The following is a 23,065-nucleotide window of genomic DNA, read 5'->3' on the forward strand; positions in this document are numbered from 1 at the left end:
AGATAGGCTCCAGCGACCCCCCGCGACCCCAGAAAGGGACAAGCGGTAGAAAATGGATGGATGGATGGATGGATGGACAACTAAATGCGTGCATTTTTTAAGTAAGAACAACATTTTTAGAGGATAATAAGTCCCTAATTATTTTTAATAACATTGTTATTTCTTGAACAGGTGCGGCAGAAAAGGGATGGATGGATTAAAATGCATGAGAATGTTTTATATTTTGAACGTTATTTTTAACATTGTGATTACCAGCAGAATTATTCATTACTTATTGTGTTAAGCAATGTCAACTAAGATTTATCTGAGAGCCAGATGCAATCATCAAAAGAGCCACATCCGGCTCTAGAGCCATAGGTTCCCTACCCCTGGTCTATATACTCCCACGGAGATTCTAACACAGCTACGTGTAAAAATAAGGCCAAAGTGTACATTTATCTCCCTTTTTAATTGAACGATTTAGATTTTACCATTCGGTTTCACAGATTTACAAAACAACGCAACTTTCTCATTTCCCTCAAGGAAACTACCTGAATTTCCCAATTATAACTTTAACGGATGTGACGTCGGCCAAGTGTGCCTCTCCTAAGTTCGATCAGATTTTACGATTCCAACTCTTGTCTCAGATCGCCACTGTTTCACCCCTAAATTATTATATCTAATCGCAACTTTGAATTATGAGCATGTCGGTTTTGATAAAGTGTGGGCAGTCATGGGGAAACACCGCTACACAACTGGCGTCTTATTTTGAAAAGATGCAACCGGATATCGCTGTGAGACACTGTGGCGCAACTGACGGCGGCGTCGGTCAGTCAGTCGATCGATGGTACTCCAGCCTCTTTCTTTGAACAACGGTGGAAAACGTTCTAATACAGGGCAGCAATAAAACAACCTCCAAATTAGACATAAAATCATCGGTTTGAGTGAACCCGTCCAAGGTAAGAACGCAACACGTGTTTATTTGGTGTATTTTAACTTTTCTTTCTACATCTCAAGCTAGGTTGCTAGCAGTAGGGAGGGCAGGGCTAACGATAAAGTTTCGAAAATATGCTTTGTAGGCTTTTTATTTCTTAAAATAACCTCTCACTGAATTCAAATGTTGATTTTTACAAAAGTTGTATCGCAACTCTGACGATAAATTGGATACAGGCCGCTGAAAGGTCCACAATACCAACACAATACAGTGGAATATTCTGACATCAGAAATGGCGTTAAAGGTAATATGAGTGAATAATATAAATATTAATATAGGATACTAATTGAGTCAATTTAGTTTATAGCGGTGAAGGGCGTGGCAGGTTTCCACAAACCACCTCCTGGTCGTGTCCTGTCACCGTGTGGGACACAACATTAGGCACACCTGCACAATCAAAATATAAACATAATAACCATCAAATATAATTGAGGCTGTCAGATAAATATAATTTGAAGTTGTACTAGTGTGTCCATGGTGTTGTTTTGTCATAGCAGTAGTGAAAGATTCATGCTTCCTTTTTTCTGGAAGCTGCACATTTCCACCCACAAGGACGAATCTTGGTCATTTTTTTTGGTTTACCTTAAAATGCAACTTGCAATTTTGCTCAGTTACATTTTTTAAACCAGTGTTTTGTGCCGCGGCGCACACTAGTGTGATACAGTCTGGTGTGCCGTGGGAGATTATCTAGTTTCACCTATTTGGGTTAAAGATATTTTTGCAAACCAGTAATTATAGTCTGCAAATGATGTGTTGTTGTTGAGTGTCGGTGCTGTCTAGAACTCGGCAGAGTAACCATGTAATACTCTTCCATATCAGTAGGTGGCAGCCGGTAGCTAATAGCTCTGTAGATGTCGGAAACAGCAGGAGGCAGTGTGCAGGTAAAAAGGTATCTAATGCTTAAACCAAAAATAAACAAAAGGTGAGTGCCCCTAAGAAAAGGCATTGAAGCTTAGGGAAGGCTATGCAGAACGAAACTAAAACTGAACTGGCTACAAAGTAAACAAAAACAGAATGCTGGACGACAGCAAAGACTTACTGTGGAGCAAAGACGGCGTCCACAAAGTACATCTGAACATGACATGACAATCAACAATGTCCACACAAAGAAGGATAAAAACAACAATCAATATTCTTGATTGCTAAAACAAAGTAGATGCGGGAAATATCGCTCAAAGGAAGACATGAAACTGCTACAGGAAAATACCAAAAAAAGAGAAAAAGCCACCAAAATAGGAGCGCAAGACAAGAACTAAAACACTACACACAGGAAAACAGCAAAAAACTCAAAATAAGTCACGGCGTGATGTGACAGTACACCTACGGTACTTTGAGACAAGAGCTATAGTGATGCATGCTTGGTTATGGTTTGAATTCATATCCATCAATTGCGACAACGACTTTTTACTGTCAACTGAGTTTCATTTTTTAATCATTTCTGCTGGTGGTGTGTCTCCGGATTTTTTCAACAAAAAAATGTGCCTTGGCTCAAAAAAGGTTGAAAAACACAGTTTTCAACCAATAATACAACTAGAACTCCACTGGGTAGCTTATGTTACAGTTGGTGGTTTAACAGAACATGTACATATTTCAAATGTCTATATCTTTTACAATCACTAATTATATCTAGACTATACGTAGAAGGTGGTATCGCGATTCTTCCATATGTCTTGTGCGTATGGAAAACATTGACAATAAAATACTTTTTGAAGTTTGATATAACCTGTAAGTACATTGATTAATAATTGCTCGTCGCCCGAGGAATTTGTTTGGCGTCGAAGCTGTCTTTTCCACACATAGGATAGGATAGACTTTTATTTATCCCACCATGGGAATGGAAATTATGTGGTTGCAGTACAGATTGGAAAAGTCCACAAAAATAAGGCTGAAACACATGTAAACAAGAGGGAAAATTAAAGAACACAAAGGACTTAAGAGTACAGAACTGATGCAACCCGCTGCTATTTCAGCAGTGCCATTTCTATTTCACATGCAGCTACAAAAGTAAAACACAACAAAAAAAAACAAAAAAATAAGCAATATATAATACATATTGCGTACATACCATTACACCATGTATTGACAGACGACAAAACTAAAACACCACATGCAGGGAGTGCAAGCGCACACACACACACACACACACACACACACACACACACACACACACACACACACACACACACACACACAAAAGCAGTCCACGAAATGCAGCTAACTATTCACAGTCATGTTGTTACGAGATGCTACACATTCAGCGATAGCTAATGTTAGCAAGACATATCGCTAACATTAGCTATCAACACACAAAATCAACACACAAAGCTAAAGTGTGTTAGTACGTACAGAAGTACAGAGTAGGAGGAACTCGTTTATTTAATCCTACCCCTGCTCCAGCTGTTATTGTATTTACATTTTCTAAACTATAACAGATACAACTAACTGGAAATAAGTAAATACATACATCCAGAATGTAATAAATGACACCTTATTAGGACTATTTGAATATCATTTTAATAATTTTTTTTTTATCACTTGATTTAATTGTGTGTTTTTGTTTTTGAGCCCTGGTCATTTGAGTTATTTAAGTTATTTTTATACTTGTCTTGGATTAGCTCTTTTTTTAAAGGGCTATACAAATAAATTAGTCTCGGATTTCCTTATTGAATGATAAAAAAATGTATTCAAGAAACATATCATACAGCATTTGCCTTCCATATACCTTGTACACGTCGGTATGCTTGTACTGTTACCTAACTTGGTTGAAATCCTTGAGAGCCAGAGTCCTCTGCAGTGGACATTTGTGCTCTCCATATTAGGGTACTTTTTTTTTCCATATTTGTAACCACTATCCACTGCTGAAGACACTGGGTCTCAGAGGATATTAGTACATTGTTTGATTTCCTTGCTCAAGATATTCCACAATTTTACTCCGCGTATTGACATTCTATAAGGTAGTATTCTTTCCTGATGTTTTAAATGTAATTTGACTTCATCTTGCTAACTTTAGAGAGGGTATTCCAATCCTTTAATACTGCTTCTGTGTGTACGTGTGGAAATGCATTCTTAGGGAGTGACTAATGTGTGAATCCATGAACTGCAACGCCAGAAAGTGTCTGACAGGTCATTGAACGCATCACTGCGCGAACAGGGGCTTCCCCAGGAAAAAGAGTGCAGGCTGTCTGTCCCGTACTCCGCCATGCAACTCTCAGTTTCCCTCCATTATGTTCTTCTATAAGCTTCTGGCGAGCGCAGTGGAAAGTGCTTGAACCTGTGGAACAAATGCCTTTGTGTTTTTTGTAGCAGAGCCCACCATATTGTCCTCGCTCCTACAGCTGTTGGGCCCACATGAGGACGGCACAGGGGGCACAAACTCAAGGGCACGACCTTGCGCTCCAGTGCATGCTTTCGTTCGTTCTGTCGGCGCTTGCTCGGGTCTCTGCGACGTCCCGCTGAGAAAGCACAGGAGGGATTGATGGGCTCGGCAACTTATTAAGCGACAAAAGCAGGAAGTGGAAACAGAACTTCCTCTTACACGTGATCAGGGCTGCTTGTTGTGTAACGCTTATTCTGGAACTACCCTGACTGATGACTTAGAGTGTTTGCCTGGTTTTGAATCCCTAAAGAAATGGACCATTTCCTGATTGGGCCTCAGTGAACCAAACTGGTTTACGAAGGCCCTAAAACAGCCTTTCTTGACCTTAATGGAGCCAAGGCACATGTTTCACATTAGAAAAATCAAACCACCAAGCAAATATGTTGTGTGAATGGCAACAGGTGGATACAATAATGAATGATGTACCTACTGTCAGTTACTAGAAGAACATTGAATTGTTCTGCCTGTCACAACAGGTTGTATTCACCTGACTTCACGTCAAGCTCATTAGATATGCAAGGTTCGAAGTGGTGGTCAAGCGAGCGTCTGTTGTCAAAGCCGCCTTTATCTAAGAAAAATGGACCTATGCTTGCCTTGTTTTAGGCTGTTGGAACCATTCAAATTGCGAAAAGGATACATGTTTCTTCAGAGATCTTTAAGAGGTAAAAATGAAAGAGTGCAAGAGTTTACAAAGTGAGTAACGCACTAATTTACAGTGATCACTTTGTTAAAGGTTTGTTTGATATACTTTTAATGTTTAGCATTTCCCATTTAACTGTTGTCTTGATAATATTTGTATTTTATCTTGTTTTTGCTACGAATCTTTCGCAAACCACCAACTCGGCAAGTCAAAATTAATTGAAAGCGAATGTGAGCAAAACCTAAACGAGTTAAGCTTTTACCAAAAGCAGCAATCAAAAATGAAGCGTTCAGTACATGCACAATGTTGAGATGTATAGTTATATTTTGATGAAGACGGGAAAAACAGTGCATACTCGTAACGACTCGTAACAAGGCAACATGGCGGAACTGACCCTAGCTGTGAGTTGTGATCACTTCCTCATCTTCTTTCACAACCAGCCAGGTCTTCAGTAGTATCTCCGATTATTTTTATGAGTGGTTTACATAATGGTAAAATGAAAAACAGAGTGCTACCTGCAGTTTGTTTACAAGGACGCGTTCTCGCAAGACGCAACATTAAATCATGAAATGCAACCTTACCTGGGAAAAAAATTATGCATGATTTATCCAGGAGAGTCTTGGTTCCAATTTCTTTGACCCAGCCTCACAAAGAAGTTGCAGGCCTCCATGCGTTTCCAAGTTTTCATTTGTTTTGTCGCGTAGAATGACATCTGGACTAGATAGTTTGACATGTCTAGGAACGCGATCAACGATAATCCTTGAAATCACTCGACAAATCTTTTTTTGATAAAAAAAAATAAAAATGTTTTGCTGGTATTTGCTTCTAGCAGTAATATCTAGGCCGCTTGCGTACTTGGATAGTTCGCACACTGTTTGCTGTACAGTAGCCATATTGGTTCGGTGGACCCCCACTTCCTTCACCGGAAGTAAACAAGTAAAAAATAAGTCTTGTGAATACAACGAATACTGTAGAGCCCCACAATTCACGGAGGTTATGTTTCAGGACAACACGCGAATAACATTTATACATATTTGTGATGATCTTTAAAATGTCTCTTTTTGACACAATAATAAAACGCCTGGACTATGATGCTGCAGGCTGCATTGTGGAGCCAGTGTATGCTACGCCGGCTCGCTCCTCCCCTCCAATCCCTTCTGCCAGCTCAATGTTGATGTAAGGCTGGGCATGTATGGCAAAAGTCTAGATCTTATGATTAACTTACGGATGTAATGATATAAAAATGTAGTATCACGGTTATAGTGACCAAAATGATCACAGTTATCATTATTATTGCGGTATCGTTGAACATGCTCACAAAGTACTTACAGTATACACACACACTGAAAACTTTTAACCAAGTTTTGTTTAAAAGAAACAAACCTAAAATAAACAGGCATAATTTACTTTGTTGGCAGAAGAAACATTAAATATTGTTCTGGCTTCATAAAAGCCAGATTATAAATGTTAAAATATGTTTATCATCTTCCATTACATTTTGTGAACATTTTAGAATGTTTTAGTAATAAATGCAAATTGGTTGTTCACTTTGCCTAACTTCTGGTTTATGTGATGTCACGCGAGTTCACTTCCTGTTAAAGACTTCTCCCTCTGTGTCGAGTATAAATCAATTATTTTGTGCTAAGACCCCGCCTCCTTTATGTTCAATGTGAATATCTTAGTCGTTCAGACAGTAACGTGTTTTTAAGAGTTTAGATTGGGTTTTGACGTTTTTTAATTAGGAAAGACGTTAATGTCTCGCGTTCATGTTAGCATTTAATCTAGCTAGTAAGCTAACCCTAGTCGATCCATAAGTTTATCAAAGTGCAGTTATCAATCATGGTTTTGCCATAATTTTAATTGAATACTGTAATACTAACTGTCGGTAGTTTTATCACGGTTATCATTAATACAGTTTATCATTACATCCCTAATTTAAACTTTTACCTCGATTTCGGTTAATGCATGAATATTCCGCTCTCAACTGCTACTCTACTTTTTGGTCGACCCCATCCTTATCATAGCTAAAGTGTGCTGCTCACATTGTACTTTTGTCTCAGTGTTACAGTTTTCCTTCATGACGCTTCTGTGTAGCAGACTGGTTGGGACATTGTTACTTAGCTGCTACTTAGTCTTCTGCTTGGTTTCTGGCAGCCATCATGCTTTGTGACACCTGGCTTCCTGTTGTGTAATGACACTGTCAGTTCTGTATTTAGAGGGGATTGTGCAAAAGTAGAGAGTGAATCACAAATGCGGAAAAAAAATCAAAATAATCGACAAGGCAGTTTTCTGTCGGTCCAAAGCTCTAAATGTTGGTTTCGATTATTTTTCAATAAATCGCTAAGCCCTATGTTGATGTTCTCGTCTGATAAAAGCAACTTCGACAACATTTTAGTTTTGATGAGGAATGTCACGGTATGAACATTTCTTGTCACGATTATTGTGACCAAAATGATCACGGTTATCATTATTATCGCGGTATTATTAAATGTGCTAAAAATTTTCAAAAAGTACTTATACTGAAATATTTTAACCAAGTTTTATTCAAAAACACAAACACTTTTAACATGATTTCCTTTGTAGAAGAAACATTATGGTATATAAAACACTGTTTCATGGACCTCAAGTACAAATTGAATGTGCATATGGAAGCAACAAAACATAAACAAAGTAATATGACAGAAAAAAAACATATATAAAATAAATGTGAAAATTGTGCAAGATAACACTTTATGGACACAAGAGATACAAAAATAAAAACCAATGTAAGATTTTGAATGATGGCACCTGATGGCCTTAAGGCATAACTGCACGTTTTGTCCATTTATATAAAAATAGTGTTCATGTATGAGATCTAGTCTTATACCTAGGGCTGCACAATTATGGCTAAAATAATAATTAAGATTATTTGTATCAATATTTAAATCACTATTATTGATTATGTTAGGTAAAACATAGTTGGGGTGGAGTGTGAACGCAACGCCATCGTGTAATTTGTAATGTCTAATAAAAAGGCTGTAGATAAACGTTATCCATATATTTAAAGACAGATATTTGTTTTTTTTGTTCAATAATGGTATCAACATGTCATCTTTTTCTCATTACATGATGCCTTTATCTCTATTAAATTTTGATAGAGGGAGGTATTTTAAAAAAAATTATGTACGTTCATATGTACATGTAGATTCAGTATCGGGACAAATCCGTTAAGAGTTTGAGCAGAAATAGTTGTATAGGAATTAACTACACACAATAAAACATCAAAAGGGGGACGGCCTGGCTCGGTTGGTAGATCGGCCGTGCCGATTCCCGGTTTTCACCACCCTAGTCACGTCCGTTGTGTCTTTGGGCAAGACACTTCACCCTTGCTCCTGATGGGTCATGATTAGGGCCTTGCATGGCAGTTCCCGCTATCAGTGTGTGAATGGGTGAATGTGGAAATAGTGTTAAAGCACTTTGAGTACCTTGAAGGTAGGAAAGCGCTTTTACTATTTACCATAACAAAAGGCTCTATCACATTAATGGTTTTTAAAGTAATACCTTTAAAAATGATTAAAAAAAACAAAAAACACAAGTAATATAAAAAAAACATGGTGTTTACTTTTTGATATCAATATAAATCTCAAACCACTTTGGCTAGTAAAGATCCATCCATCCATCCATCCATCCATTTTCTACCGCTTGTCTCTTTGGGATAAAGTCAAATAAACAAGCTTTGTTCTTCTCTAACAACTCCTCCTTGTGGTTCAGTGCAACAATTTGGCCAACAATATAAACAGGAGTGACACCTCACATCGAATACACAATCTTCACAGTCTGAGTTCAATTCGATGAGATTACTAAACATTATAGCTAGTATTTATGTTTTTTGAACACCGATAAAGTTTGCAGTTAAATAAAGGACAAGTGAGCATCCCAGTAAACAAACTAAAGACTTTATAAACAAGTTGTGGCAACGTTCACAACACATAGCCTGCTGCATGTTTCCGGAGCAAAGTCTGTGTAGTTGTGTTCCGCCATGAATTTCAAGCCAAACAACGCTAGTGCGTATGCGTCAGCGCTGCTGTAAATCAGTTTCCAGGAAGCAAGCAGTGTTGCCTAAAATGCAATAATAAATTAAGTATTTTCGGTAATTAAACATTTAAACGGTATTACTCACGGGCGGGAATTCTACCGCGGTTTATCATTATACCATTTACCGTTACATTCTTAGTTTAAATTCAGCTACAGACCAATAGGTGAAATTGGAGGATTTTCTGTGGCACACCTGATGATCACTAATAAGCTGCGGCACAGTGGTTGGGAATCACTGCCCTAAAAACACAGAAATGTGTTGTTCACGCCCATCGTTTTCTTCTAACCTGGCAACCATATTGGTTCTAATAACATTGTTCCCCACCCTCCTCTCTTATCCACGTCTCTGCGGTTTGATTTACCTTTCCCCAAAGCATGTGTGATTTACGTGGGTGCACGGCACGTGACCTCACGGGCCATCTCCGCTTGGAAGCACGCGTAAACATTAAAGCAGCCTCGGGCCCGGCGCTCATAAGCTCATCAACTGCAGCGTGAAGGTTCTATTGTTAGTGTTTTGCCAAGTTGAAACTGTCTCTCTGACAAATAGTTGAGTGATAGTTGTGACGATGTACGCAGTATGAGATGCATATCAGTCAAACCTGCTTTAAAATGGATCAACGTCGTGTTGATCCCAGCTGCCTCGACTCATCCTCAATTTATAAACAAAGTCCTGACTTTTTTCGGAGCCAAAGTTCACAGCAGTGTGGGAACTCTCTCGGCATTCCGTGGTGGATCTTGAGGCCAAAGTCGGTTAAAATTCCATCAGGCTTAGGACACTCAAGTCTAGTAGGCCTCTAGTGGACATCATTGTTTGTGTTTGATTACGTCATTTCTAATCTGGTAATCTAAGAAGTGTTGGTCAGCCAATTTTTGAGAGAAAGCGCAACCTTGATGTGATTTAGGGTAGTAACAGCTGGCGTCCTGGAAATTCATTCTGGTTTTTTGTTCTTTTTTCGCTTGTGCAGAACTGCATGCTCACTTTATGGACTTCAGACTGAGTCGCTGTGTCAACACTGTTGTTTGCATTTGTGGGTCAAGTCGTGTTCCTCCATTGATTGGATCAGAGCTGTCCACAAGAATTGAGTAGCCCTCCACAATGGCCTACTCACAATTCATTGTGTGTGTCTTGTGTATATTATTTCAAGCTGTGTTTTTTTGTCAAACCTTTGACAGATGAGTCTTTTTTCTTAAGCCAATACTAATACAGACAATTTCCCGCTACTCAAGACCAATAACTTATTTATATCTATAATGTTTTAAATTTAGATTTACCAGTAGTTTGTGCTCACCAGTCTTTGCGGCCAGTTTCGTAGGCTTTCAAAACAGTCTCGTAGCTATGCTGGCGTTTCAGGAAACTGTTTTGAGGCTCGATGTTTTTTATTTTCTCCTCGCAAAATGTTTGCAAAACATTTGGTGCTAATAGCACGCGGAATGTCTTCTTCTGAAACAGTGAAGACGTTGCATACGATAGACGCCATGTATGTTTACACTGTGAGCCCAGGGGGACTTTACAATAGGCCGTTTATAGTACGGCACAGGTAGGAGAAAAGGAGCGCTAAAGGTATGATGTCATAATTCCTCATATCTACCTGATATTTATCGTGCAACCATGTTGCAATGTAACCCTTAGCGTTCAACCTAAAAAAAAGTAATCCCCAAAATAAACATGATGAATCATTTGGAGTAGAGACGTGGCTTCAGGCTCTTTTGAAAGCAAACAAGCTGAATGTTTATCCACAGCAGTCAGAATGGGTCTAAGTGGTACTGACACAGAGGAATGAGTTTTAATAAATTGAAAATTATTTCTTTTTAGGTCTTTGCCTATTTTTTTTTTTCAGAAACATAAGAAATAACGTGGTATGGACTAGAAAACGCACACGAGCCATATCTTTAGCCCCATTTCAAATTTGACAATGATACGAGACAAATGGAGTATTTTAAACAGGTTTTTCTGATGTTAGGATCAGGTGTTCAAAGTCTTCACTAACTTTCAAGACACTTTTGTCTTAATTGTTTGTAAAATGAAGACTTTTAAATATGCATAATTAATGTCCCTTTGATGCACAGTCAACGTCACACAGCAGTTATTTTCTTTATCTGTGTTTCTTACAATGTCATTGGCTATATGTTAATCAGTCATCATTAAGATTACTCATGATTGTCCTGTGCTGTATACATTAGAAGCGGGGCTGGTTGAAACCCCTGATTTACAGTATAAGGAGGATTTGTTCATGTGCTGCCATGGCCACAATAAGACCCTCTGTCCGGGCTCGTCTACAAGCAACGGGCCACTGACCATTTGATCATCACCCACACACACACACCAACACACTCCTCTATCCTCTCCGGAAAGAGGCTGCGCTCCATGTTGGCATGACATGAATGCATCATCATGTTTGTGTGATCAAATCACAAGTGAGCATCAGTTTTCTGTTGCAGTGTTTTTTTCTAAATTGTTATTAAAACTGTAAAAAACACTAACAGCAGAAGCTGACTTCTAAATAATTGAGATTTGAGATTTAAATAATATAGTTGGTAAAATGGGAGAGTAGGAATAAAGAGGGACTGTTTGGGGGGTGAAGTTGATGGACATGAGAGGGGAAAGAGTTAGGGGGTGCAAACAGAGGAAGGTCTGTGTTTCCAAGGAAGCGGAAGCCTGACAGAAGATACCTCAACCATACTAATGCAGCGAATGACATCCACACTTGTATAATAACATCCTCTAATAATATAGGAAAATAAAATGTTGAAGTGATGCAGCCCTCATTTAGATTATTTGTGTGTGTGCGTTTGTCCAGGCCCTTTTCACGTCAGCCATGTCGGGTTCTTACGACGATTCCATGATCGACGTCTCCAGTGACAGCTTCTGGGAGGTGAGGGGCTGCCATTACCAAGTTGGATCAACGTACATCAATTCTTCAATGCAAAACCACCCCTAACCCCCACCCACCATACTTTCTGCAGGTGGGCAACTACAAGCGCACTGTGAAGCGCGTCGACGACGGCAACCGGCTGTGCAACGACCTCATGAGTTCCATCCACGAGCGGGCACGCATCGAGAAGTCATACGCTCAGCAACTCACTGAGTGGGGAAAGCGCTGGCGGCAGCTCATAGAGAAAGGTAGGCGGTACATTTTAAATGAAATCTTTCATTTTTTTTGTCAGACAACAGCCACTTTTGAGATGACAAACCCATTCTTAAAGCTCTTGTTTACAAAAGATGTCAACACTATCAACGAAGTAGCGATTTAATAGCGTTTAATATCAGGATTAACACTTAGACCCATACTTGTCAACCCTCCCGAATTTTCCGGGAGACTCCTGAATTTCAGTGCCTCTCCCGAAAATTTCCCGGGACAACCATTCTCCCGAATTTCTCCCGATTTCCAGCCGGACAACTATATTGGGCCGTGCCTTAAAGGCACTGCCTTTAGCGTCGTCTCTCACCTGAAAAGGAGACTATTATATATGTCTCCGTTATCCATAGGTTTATCTTTAACCCATAAAGTAGGCAGGCACAGAGCTATTTCTCAGCGTGTGTTTATTCCAGCCGGCACGTTAATACACTGACACACAACATCCGGATTCCCATTATACATTGCTTCAAAACTACGGCAAGTAGTAATGTCCAAAATTTCCAGCCGGACAAACAATATTGGAGGCGTGCCTTAAAGGAACTGCCTTTAGCGTCCTCTCACCTGAAAAGGAGACTATTATATATGTCTCCGTTATCCATAGGTTTATCTATCACCCGTAACATGGTGGCCGAATGGATATAGTCACTCATGAACGGTCAGAGAAGCACAAGGCGGCGGCAACGCAGTATTATGGGCCACCTTGCAAGCAACATCCTGTTCTCATTTGCGGATGTTTTCAACAAATCCGTGAAGGATATGTTCCCGGATTCAGAGATCGCTCGCCAGTACTCAAATGGCAGAACAAAGGCTACTCAAGTTAAAGTTAAAGTTAAAGTTAAAGTCCCAATGATTGTCACACACACACACTAGGTGTGGTGATTTTGTCCTCTGCATTTGACCCATCCCCTTGATCACCCCCTGGGAGGTGAGGAGAGCAGTGGGCAGCAGCGGTGCCGCGCCCGAGAATCATTTTTGGTGATTTAACCCCCAATTCCAACCCTTGATGCTGAGTGCCAAGCAGGGAGGTAATGGGTCCCATTTTTATAGTCTTTGGTATGACTCGGCCGGGGTTTGAACTCACAACCTACCGATCTCAGGGCGGACACTCTAACCACTAGGCCACTTAGTGAAAGGTAAGCGTTATTTTTTTTAACAGTAAGCAGCAAGTCCAGTACAGTTAGTAGAAGAACTGTGTTTTCATTACTGTGTACTGTACTATATATATATATGTATATATATATATATATAAGAAATACTATAATTTCAGTGAATTCTAGCTATAAATATACTCCTCCCCCCTTAACCCATTTCGCCGACATTACTATATTTTTTTTTACTCCTATCTAAAAAAACAAAAACAAATGTATCTAGAATTCATCGTTTATTTTTAAACTAATTTTGCACTGAACAGTGTACCCTTTTTAACACTGTTTAACTCGACAGTAATTATGTTGTGGCTTTCAACAATCAAGTACCGTATTTTTCGGAGTATAAGTCGCACCTGCCGAAAATGCATAATAAAGAAGGAAAAAAACATATATAAGTCGCACTGGAGCCCGGCCAACCTATGAAAAAAACTGCGACTTATAGTCCGAAAAATACGGTAGTTGACAAGAGATCATGTTGAGAAAAGTATATTTTGATGTTGACTTAAGCAGGCATTTTTTTCTCCTCCACTCAGAGGGTATGTAATCGTTAGGGTTTAGGTTTCACTGTATCGCCATCCCTGGTCGTCAACCACCTTTACAGGCTACATGCTAATATAGTCCGTGAATGGAGTCTTTTTCTTGTTACATTACTTTTTGCCTAATTATTTCATTTTTGCTTTTTAAAAAAAGCAATTTCTATGTATTTTTAAAAAAAGTCCTGTGTCCCACTTTGGACACCACTGGTTTATGTATTTAACCGGGTAGTAAAGCGTGACCGAATGACATACTATCAGTAGTCAAAGGCTGGGCTGCATCCTTGCAGAGGTGTTCTGCACGCTTCCACAACTTGCCTTTCATGGCGGTGGTAATGCCCACTGCCAAGGTTCGTAGAGGTGCCTCGCATACCTGAAAAGTTTACTTTTACCGCGTGTATTTGATCACAGTGTAAACGCATGACACAAGAAACACCTTCTATAGCACTAAATCTATATGTGGCGGGCTGCAATGACCCCTGCTGTATAATATATGCAGGGGAAAATCTGTTGTTCTATATTGCCAATGTCCTGATAATACTGTTATCAGGTCCTCAATACGGCATGCTGGAGCGGGCGTGGTCGTCTTTGTGCACGGAGGCTGAGAAGGTGAGCGAGCTGCATATGGAGGTGAAGGCATCGCTGATGAGTGAGGACTTTGAGAAACTGAAGAACTGGCAGCGAGACGCCTACCACAAGCAAATGATCGGCGGCTTCAAAGAGACCAAGGAGGCCGAGGACGGCTTCCGGAAAGCGCAGAAGCCCTGGGCCAAGAAGCTGAAGGAGGTTTGTTTCATGTTCACGTGAGGCATCAACAAGCCATGTCAGTTCACATGATTGACTTGTTGTCACACCATGACGACATGCAGTAACAAGCTGCTGCTTTTAGTTGCTGACATTCCCCCTCCAGGCGTGCAGGTCTCATATCCTGTGTGTGTGTGTGTATGTGTGATGTCACCAGGAGGGACCAGCTTGTAACAATAGAGATTTGTGGCCAGAGTGATTTATTGATGGATGGCAGGAAATGAGGCTTAATAACTGCAAATGACAAGCTGTCGCTGTAGATGAAAGCCTAAGGGTTTTGACCGACCACATCTGCTGTAGCCGCAATCGCTGCTATCACATTGCCAATGTCCTGATAATACTGTTATGTATTACTTTGTATATACTTTGTAAATACTTTATATTTACTTTTGAAAAAATCCGGGAGTGTTCAAAGCAGGCCGGGAGCGCCTTAAAACCCCAGCTAGGAATAATGGAATAGGACTCCGGTTGTATTTTGTGGGTTTTGCTCTCCATGAACTGAAGCCATGATTAAGAGGGACTGCCGGGGGCATTCGTATTGTGCCGCTAGAGGTGAAATTCTTGGACCGGCCCAAGACGGACGAGAGCGAAAGCATTTGCCAAGAATGTTTTCATTAATCAAGAACGAGAGTCGGAGGTTCGAAGACGATCAGATAACGTCGTAATTCCGACCATAAACGATGCCAACTAGCGATCCGGCGGCATTATACCCATGACCCGCCGGGCAGCGTCCTGTAAACCAAAGTCTTTGGGTTCCGGGGGGTGTATGGTTGCAAAGCTGAAACTTAAAGGAATTGACGAAAGGGCACCACCAGGAGTAGAGCCTGCGGCTTAATTTTACTCAACACGGGGAACCTTACCGGACACGAAAAGATTGACAGATTGATGGCTCTTTCTCGATTCTGTGGATGATGGTGCATGGCTGTTCTTAGTTGGTGGAGCGATTTGTCTGGTTAATTCCGATAAAGAACAAGACTCTGGTATGATAACATTGTTGTCAAATTCCCAGGTGGAGACCATGAAGAAGTCGTACCATTCCGCCTGCAAGGAGGAGAAGCTGGCGGCCAGCAGGGAGACCAACAGCAAACTTGAGAGCAACAACAATCCCGAGGCGCAGAAGAAGCTCCAGGAGAAGGTGGAGAAATGCCAGCAGGAGGCGCACAAGGTAGGAAGATGGCTTTAAACGGGCTCTCATTTACTTCTTAGCCTTCATCCATTTCTTCTCCTGGCAGACGAAAGAACGCTATGAGAAGTCCTTGGAGGAGCTGGACAAGCTGACCCCTCAGTACATGGAGAATATGGAGCAGGTGTTTGAGCAGTGGCAGCAATTTGAAGACAAACGCATACGCTTTTTTAAAGAGCTTCTCCTGGAGGTGAAGCAGCACTTGGACCTCTCTACCAATCACAGGTTAGGCGTCCATCTGCTGCGTCTCCAGTGGGATCAGTGAATAGTCAAAATAAATTGATAACATTCCCCTCATAGGTTCCAGACGATTTACCACACGCTGGAAGACACCATTTCCGCCACGGATGCAGAGGAGGACCTGAAATGGTTCCGATCCAATCACGGACCTGGCATGCCCATGAACTGGCCCCAATTTGAGGTTGGAAAACGTACTTTAGATGTCCACCATGCAAAGTTTCCTAACAGAGCCGCATCCTCACTGTACTGGGAATTAACAGTTGTGTCCCTCAACTTTGTCCATCATTGCTACGTCCGCAGCCTTATGTTATCTTATAACTAACTCCACAGCCCACATTAATCATGTTCTTTTCCCCAGAACTTGGCCTGGTCTTGCCCGCGCTCCTTTAAGAGAAGGTCCATTGTAGTGAGTCCTGCATGCGATGGCTGCGCTGTCACAGCAACCATGTTGGGGGGGGGTTATCTTTTCCCCCCACTAACACGCCTTACTTGCTTTGTTTGTGTTTTAAGGTCATTCCAAGCGATGCCATTAGCTTGTTTAAAAACTTTATTTAATTTTTGCACAAGGTTCCTAAACCGAAAATGACTAATTTTAGTAACAGGAATGAGTTCTTAGCTTAGAACTAGAAAGTACATTAAATATTGCCATATAGCATTTATGCTAATACATTCAAAGTTCAATATAACATGGTCTAATTTAACGTGATGTTCTATATAACGCAGTGGAAGAATGGCTGTGCGCGACCCGAGGGTCCCTGGTTCAATCCCCACCTAGTACCAACCTCGTCATGTCCGTTGTGTCCTGAGCAAGACACTTCACCCTTGCTCCTGATGGGTGCTGGTTAGCGCCTTGCATGGCAGCTCCCTCCATCAGTGTGTGAATGTGTGTGTAAATGGGTAAATGTGGAAGTAGTGTCAAAGCGCTTTGAGTACCTTGAAGGTAGAAAAGCGCTATACAAGTACAACCCATTTATCATTTATCATTTAATTGGGCCATTAACCCCGAATATTCGCCCATTTTTTTCCCAGAAGAGCCAATTGCGTTGCTTTTCACCAAGTTATTGCGTATTTACAAACTTACCGACATGACTGCTTCCTCCCGGTCATGTTCTGTGTTGGTTTACTCTAAGCGACAGTTACGCATCTACATTGCTACACTTAGACTTTCTTGTTTTTGGCGACCCTTTGAGTTCCAGTTAGCTTCGCGCTAGGCTAATGCCCTGTATGTTTTTGTGCCTCGTACTGGAAGTATTCTTACCAGCAAGCCACTTCTTGAAAACAAACCTAAAACATAGTTGATAAGTAGTAACACATATGTGTAAAAAATAAAACATTTCTGAAGGTTAAGTCCTATTTTGAAAAGAGGCGACAGGCAACAAATGCAATTTTTTTCAGTGTTCAATGTAGTTTTGAATTAGTGCTGATATTAATCAGACGCAATATCAGCACAGATCATATAGTACATACTTTTACTATTTTTTTAGTGTGGGATGTTACAAAATGTTTGATCAACTGAAATTACTCAAAGAACAATATTAAGTATGAAAAACCCTAGTGGTCACAATAATTCATGAAGTTGGGCTCATGACGCATTGTGTCGAATGATGTGGACATGTTTGTTTCTGGATACTTTCTAATACGCTTCTGCCTTGGTGACTTTGTATGTGTAAGTAATATGTAACTATAATTATTTGAGACTGCAACATTGTTCAATGAAGGACACTTATTACTTATGTCTAGCTTGTGTGCTATTGTGTGCTTAACTGTTGTGTAGCTGCTAAGTCCTAGTAGCCTATAGTTGACTATGTTTACCCTTTGTAAATGACTTAACTAAAATAGAAGAAAAGACCAACCTTGTGTGTTTATTGGAGGACGTTTAGATGTTAACTGGCTGTCTGGCTTTGCACAAGTAAACACGCTGCAGGATTGATCGCATCGGAGATTATCGGATATTTTAGATGCAAGCTGATATCACCCAACATCGATATCAGATCGAGATACCCCTAATTTGGATTTATATCTGAAATTGTATATGATAAATATGCAATCAGACCAATGTGCCGGACACTTTGCTTAAAAAGATAAAAACTTGAAAAATACCTTCATAGTTTGCATTTATACATTTTCTTTCTTGGAGACGCAGATGGCACCGCTCTGGTGGAATGAACCTTCTCACAAAGTACACTGGTGTAGCTGTGTTGTGTTTCGATACTTGTCTTTTGAATCAGAGGTGTCCAAAGTGTGAACTGCAGCTCGATTTACGATCGGCATATTTTGAAAACACACTTAAATGAAAATAAAAAAAAGCAAACAACAAATTATCACAAGAAAAAGTTGAAATGCTGTTACCAATATTACGAATCAGTAATATGCTTTGCTGTCTATAACGTTGAATGTTCACAAAAACAACAATCAAAGTACACGCTCCCCTCACCATGGAAGAAGTTTGGACAGCTCTGCTTTAAGTGAAATGATTACATCAAATGCTCTAAATCGAGTTCATTCACTGTATTTGACTTTGGTGGCAAAAAGATTCCTCTTTTTTTTACTCAGCAGGTGACGGATTCTTTCTGCAAGCCTCGTTGCACTATTATATTATCTTTATGTGCCTCTGTTGACAAGAGTGTGTCGTTGCCTTGCGCCTCCCTGCAGAATGTTGTGTTTTGAAGCGACAGCAAGACGTTTAGCTTTGTTTTGTCGTTGTGTTACAGGACTGGTCCATAGACCTGAACCGGACCCTCAGCAGACGGGAGAAGAAAAAGCCGTCGGATGGCGTGACACTGACGGGCATCAGTCAGACTGGATCCGACCAGCCCGTTCAGCCTCTCAAGAGTAGCAGCAGGTATGCATTTGCTCGCTATTCTGGCTTATCTCTGCTGCATACACAGCAGCGTCCCGTGAAGGAATGCTCATGAAAGGTTACATAACGCGCCGCTGCTGGTGCGACATTGAGTTGCGTGGCCGTTTCCTTGGCGACGGCAAACATTCAGTCACAATTTGTTGGGAAAGAAGTTGTTGGCACATACTTGACAGCAAGCCAAAAGCAATGTGGAAACATGGCTTTTGCACGCTGGACTATGATAATGTCCAAACAGGAGACGGATTGCAGCGCAAATTATCTTGAAAATCAACCCGAATAAACCCCAATTGTCACATTTGTTGGTAGAAACGATGCAACTTGTGTGCTGGTGTTGTTTACACACAAAACCAATAGGAGGCAACAGCAGGATATTTCCTCCGTGTAATGCTTGCTTTTTGGTCACAAGTAGCGCGGAAAAAATGAGATCACCGAGAGCCAGTCAGCTGCTTCTTCAGTTATGTTTGGATGGAGTGAGTCAGAGTAATGTAAGCTTTTCCCGCCGTGGAAAACCGTTGTCATGTGTGAGTGAGTGTGTGTGTGTCAACAACTCTTGTCTCTCACTCTCTCTCACCCGCACCATCAGCATCACTGCGCCTCCTAAAGCTGCACCCCCTGGTTCCAACCCTTTTGAAGACGACGACGAAGAGGTGGAAGAGGAGGAGGAGGAGGTGGTGGTGGAGGATGATGATGAGGTTGAGGAGACGAGGAACCACATCAGTGTGAAACAGGAAGAAGTGAAAACGTTGGTGAACGGAAGATAAACATCTGCGTGTCTTGTCTTGTCTGTTGTTTTGGTTTGTGGACTCTGCTGGTGCTGTCCTCTTCCCTCCTTGCATCCAACTTCCCCTGTCTCAGGTGGCAACTGGTTTGTGTGTGTGTGTCCTCTCCTGACAGGAGTTATTGAATGTGCATTCAGGTGGCTCCCTCTGCTGGCCACCAAAAGTTTAGGCTCCAATCACCACCTCAGTGATCTGCTTGTGGCTTTGTTTTTTACTCTTGCCTGTTTTGCTAGACTGTTCTTGTGTTATTTGTGGCATTGAAATGCTTTATTTGCTTGTTTTTTTTTCTTTATTCAGCATGAATGATTTCTTCTTCTAAACAGCTCAGCGGATTACTTCAAGATGCACCGTGACGGCTTTTTGCGTGTTGTCTAACATTGCTTCTCACTATTCCTCGGGGCTTGGCATGTTCCCATCTGTAAAACATCTCCTAACGTGCCCTTTTCTTTGGTGTGCCCAGTGCAAGTAGCATGGAGAGAACGCCGGACTGGTCGGACGAGGAGACCACCGCCGCCCCTTTCTCGGCAAACGGGAACGGCAACCCATTCGAGGACGAACCAGCCTCTCCGGTCATTTCCGTGCCGGTCCGAGCGCTTTACGACTACGAGGGCCAGGAGCAGGATGAGCTGAGCTTCAAAGCAGGTACATGAGTAGTTTGAGCTCCTCCCTTGTGTTTCTAATGCACAATGCATACTTACATCCTGAGGGCTAAGTCGTTGTTTGGTTCTAAATTAACCACAAAATTATCGCTGCATAAAACATTATGTTGCTACAGGGCCGAAGTTTCCAAAAATTATTATTTTTATAAACAATTTAAAGCCTCGTCCAGCTGTTTACTTATGTATACTAGAATTATTCAGCTAACTTCTACTACAAATTAAAAATCGGCTCCAAATATGGGTTATCGACCTCCTTGACTACTAATAATTGGTATCGGCCCTGAAAAAACCCCACATCGGTTGATCTCTAGTCTGTGTGAACATGCTGTAGCTATATTATATTTAATGTATTTGCTAGTTATATGCTAAAACATACTCCTGTTACTTTCACTACAGCTACAAAAGTAAAACTAACAAAAACATTTTTTTTACCAATAATATACATTGTGCACACACGATTGCACCATGCATAAACAAGCAACCAAACAAAAACATAATTTCAACACCCATATACACTGTGGTGGCCTCTGCGTTGTTCCACGCCGTTGTCTGCTGGGGTGGAGGGAGCAAGGCCAGAGACAGGAGCAGACCCAACAAAGCAACCAAGAGAGCCGACTCCACCCTCTGCTGCCCACTAACTCTTGATACAAGAGCACAGAGCTCCTGCCACCGCCAGCCACTACAGTGGCGCCATCTTGGAAAAAATGTTATTATTGGATTCAGAGGTGAAAAACCCCACAGGAATGTAAGTTTATTTTGAGTTACAACAAGCAAATGTCCCTTACTCACATCTTCTCTCCTTTTTTTATTGTGAATAATTTTTTTGTTTCCCTTTTCTCCTACATTTTGCCACACGTATGCCCTCAACATGCAAAGTGTAGGTAAGGAAGTGTGCAAACTGAAACACGGCCCATCTGTTTGTTTGTCCTGAAGGGGACGAGTTGACCAAAATCGGCATGGAGGACGACCAGGGCTGGTGCAAAGGCCGACTCAAGGAAGGGCAGATCGGCCTTTATCCTGCCAACTATGCGGAGGACATCTAGTAATGATGCTCAGCGAGTCGTTTGTGTGTGAGAGGAGTGGCTAAAAGGACCTCGCATTGACTCACAAGATGGAGTCAAGTTGGCATTAAAAGACACTCAGCTGTTACAAAAAAACATGGCCAGCACACGTTAGCCACCAATAAACACTGGGTCTGGCTGGTTGGCTGCAAGCCGCTATGGACTTCTGACTGATAGGAAGACTGGGGGATGATCACATGACTCGTTAGGTCCATTTTGCTTCTGTTCGTGGCGGAGATAATTGATAAGGAGCCTTCATGTGGTCCACAACAAATAGGTGGGTTTCCTTTAGCACTGCACTTGAATGTAAACACACTGATTGTATTTTCTCATTGATTTTAATAGCTGTTAAACATTCAACCACTGACCTAATTCATACGCGATCCTCTTTTACTTTTCATTTAACACTGAATATTCAAGCTTATTCTGCCACCTTTTTTTAAAGTGCCAAGCTACGGGAGCTATTTTTGTTTGCCGAGCAGTCAAACCGCAGCGTTGTTTTGTATTAGTGCGAGAACACAACTAAAGCTATGAAATTATAGATCGGTATAAGTTGATGATTGTTAATTTATATATAATGCTCTTTATAATTGTTTTTTCTGTTCTCTTCAGATGCTGCTGAGTATCAGTTTGTACAAACATTTAATACAGGATTCTAATTTTCCAAGATGATTATTATGATTCAATTTGCATGGGGGCCACGCTCATTTAATTAATTCAAAAATAATATGTGAATAATTTCTGATATTTTAAACATAGCAATGCTCCGTAGCCTTTGCAAATGTTTTGTTGTGAGTTATGGTTGATTTGTGGGTCGATTAACTCACTGAAGAATTTTAACCGTGATGCAAAGTTTAAGGTTTTTTGCCATGTTTTCAGGATACACCGCCACAGCTTCAGCTGTACTTGCACAGTTCAATGTTTGTAAATGTTGTCCCACAACATAATAAATGAATTTACTGGAGTAATCTGTGGACTTTGTGTTGTGGAGCATAGTAAGTATTCACTTATTTTTTTTACGACATCCTGGGTGAGTACACAGATTAGATATTGTATTTTTTGTAAATTGAACAAAAGAAAATATGTAATAAATAAAATGCATCTTATTTGTTCACATCATTAGAAAATGGCTCAACTGTTTCCCTTAACGAGTCATACCAAAGACTATAAAAATGGGACCCATTACCTCCCTGCTTGGCACTCAGCATCAAGGGTTGGAATTGGGGGTTAAATCACCAAAATGATTCCCGGGCGTGGCCACCGCTGCTGCCCACTGCTCCCCTCACCTCCCAGGGGGTGATCAAGGGTGATGGGTCAAATGCAGAGAATAATCTCGCCACACCTAGTGTGTGTGTGACAATCATTGGTACTTTAACTTTTTAACTTTTAACTTTAACTTGGGTGTCAAACTAATTTCACTAAGTGCCACATAGTTATTGCCGTGCTCAGAGGGCCGCTTGTAACAGTGAGTAATAACTGTATTTTCTACTGCTTGTCCCTTTCAATTGCCTATACATTTGATTATATATTTTTTACATACTCTGGAAAAAAAATCTAGACTGGCAGCTCAGTCAACAGAATTTTTCCAAAAATGTATG

General features: G+C 40.9%; 1 protein-coding gene across 4 annotated transcripts; it reads left to right on the top strand.

Moving 5' to 3' along the window:
• The first annotated feature begins 752 nt into the window (after window positions 1-752).
• On the top strand, window positions 753-22,435 carry pacsin2 (protein kinase C and casein kinase substrate in neurons 2). 4 transcript variants are annotated; one of them, XM_061959531.1, is made up of 12 exons: window positions 753-938; window positions 11,862-11,936; window positions 12,028-12,184; window positions 14,432-14,667; window positions 15,695-15,850; window positions 15,918-16,093; window positions 16,169-16,289; window positions 16,467-16,514; window positions 18,820-18,950; window positions 19,552-19,710; window positions 20,208-20,389; window positions 21,340-22,435. In XM_061959531.1, the coding sequence occupies exons 2-12, from the start codon at window positions 11,880-11,882 to the stop codon at window positions 21,447-21,449; spliced, it is 1,533 nt and encodes a 510-aa protein (XP_061815515.1). In that variant the 5' UTR covers window positions 753-938; window positions 11,862-11,879; the 3' UTR covers window positions 21,450-22,435. The 4 variants fall into 4 exon arrangements, with proteins under 4 accessions (XP_061815515.1, XP_061815517.1, XP_061815516.1 ...); XM_061959533.2 differs by lacking the exon at window positions 19,552-19,710 and having other exon boundaries at window positions 755-938; XM_061959532.2 differs by lacking the exon at window positions 16,467-16,514 and having other exon boundaries at window positions 759-938.
• The last annotated feature ends 630 nt before the right edge of the window (window positions 22,436-23,065 follow it).

This window comes from Nerophis lumbriciformis, linkage group LG05, assembly GCF_033978685.3.
Source record: "Nerophis lumbriciformis linkage group LG05, RoL_Nlum_v2.1, whole genome shotgun sequence".
Lineage (NCBI taxonomy): Eukaryota > Metazoa > Chordata > Actinopteri > Syngnathiformes > Syngnathidae > Nerophis > Nerophis lumbriciformis.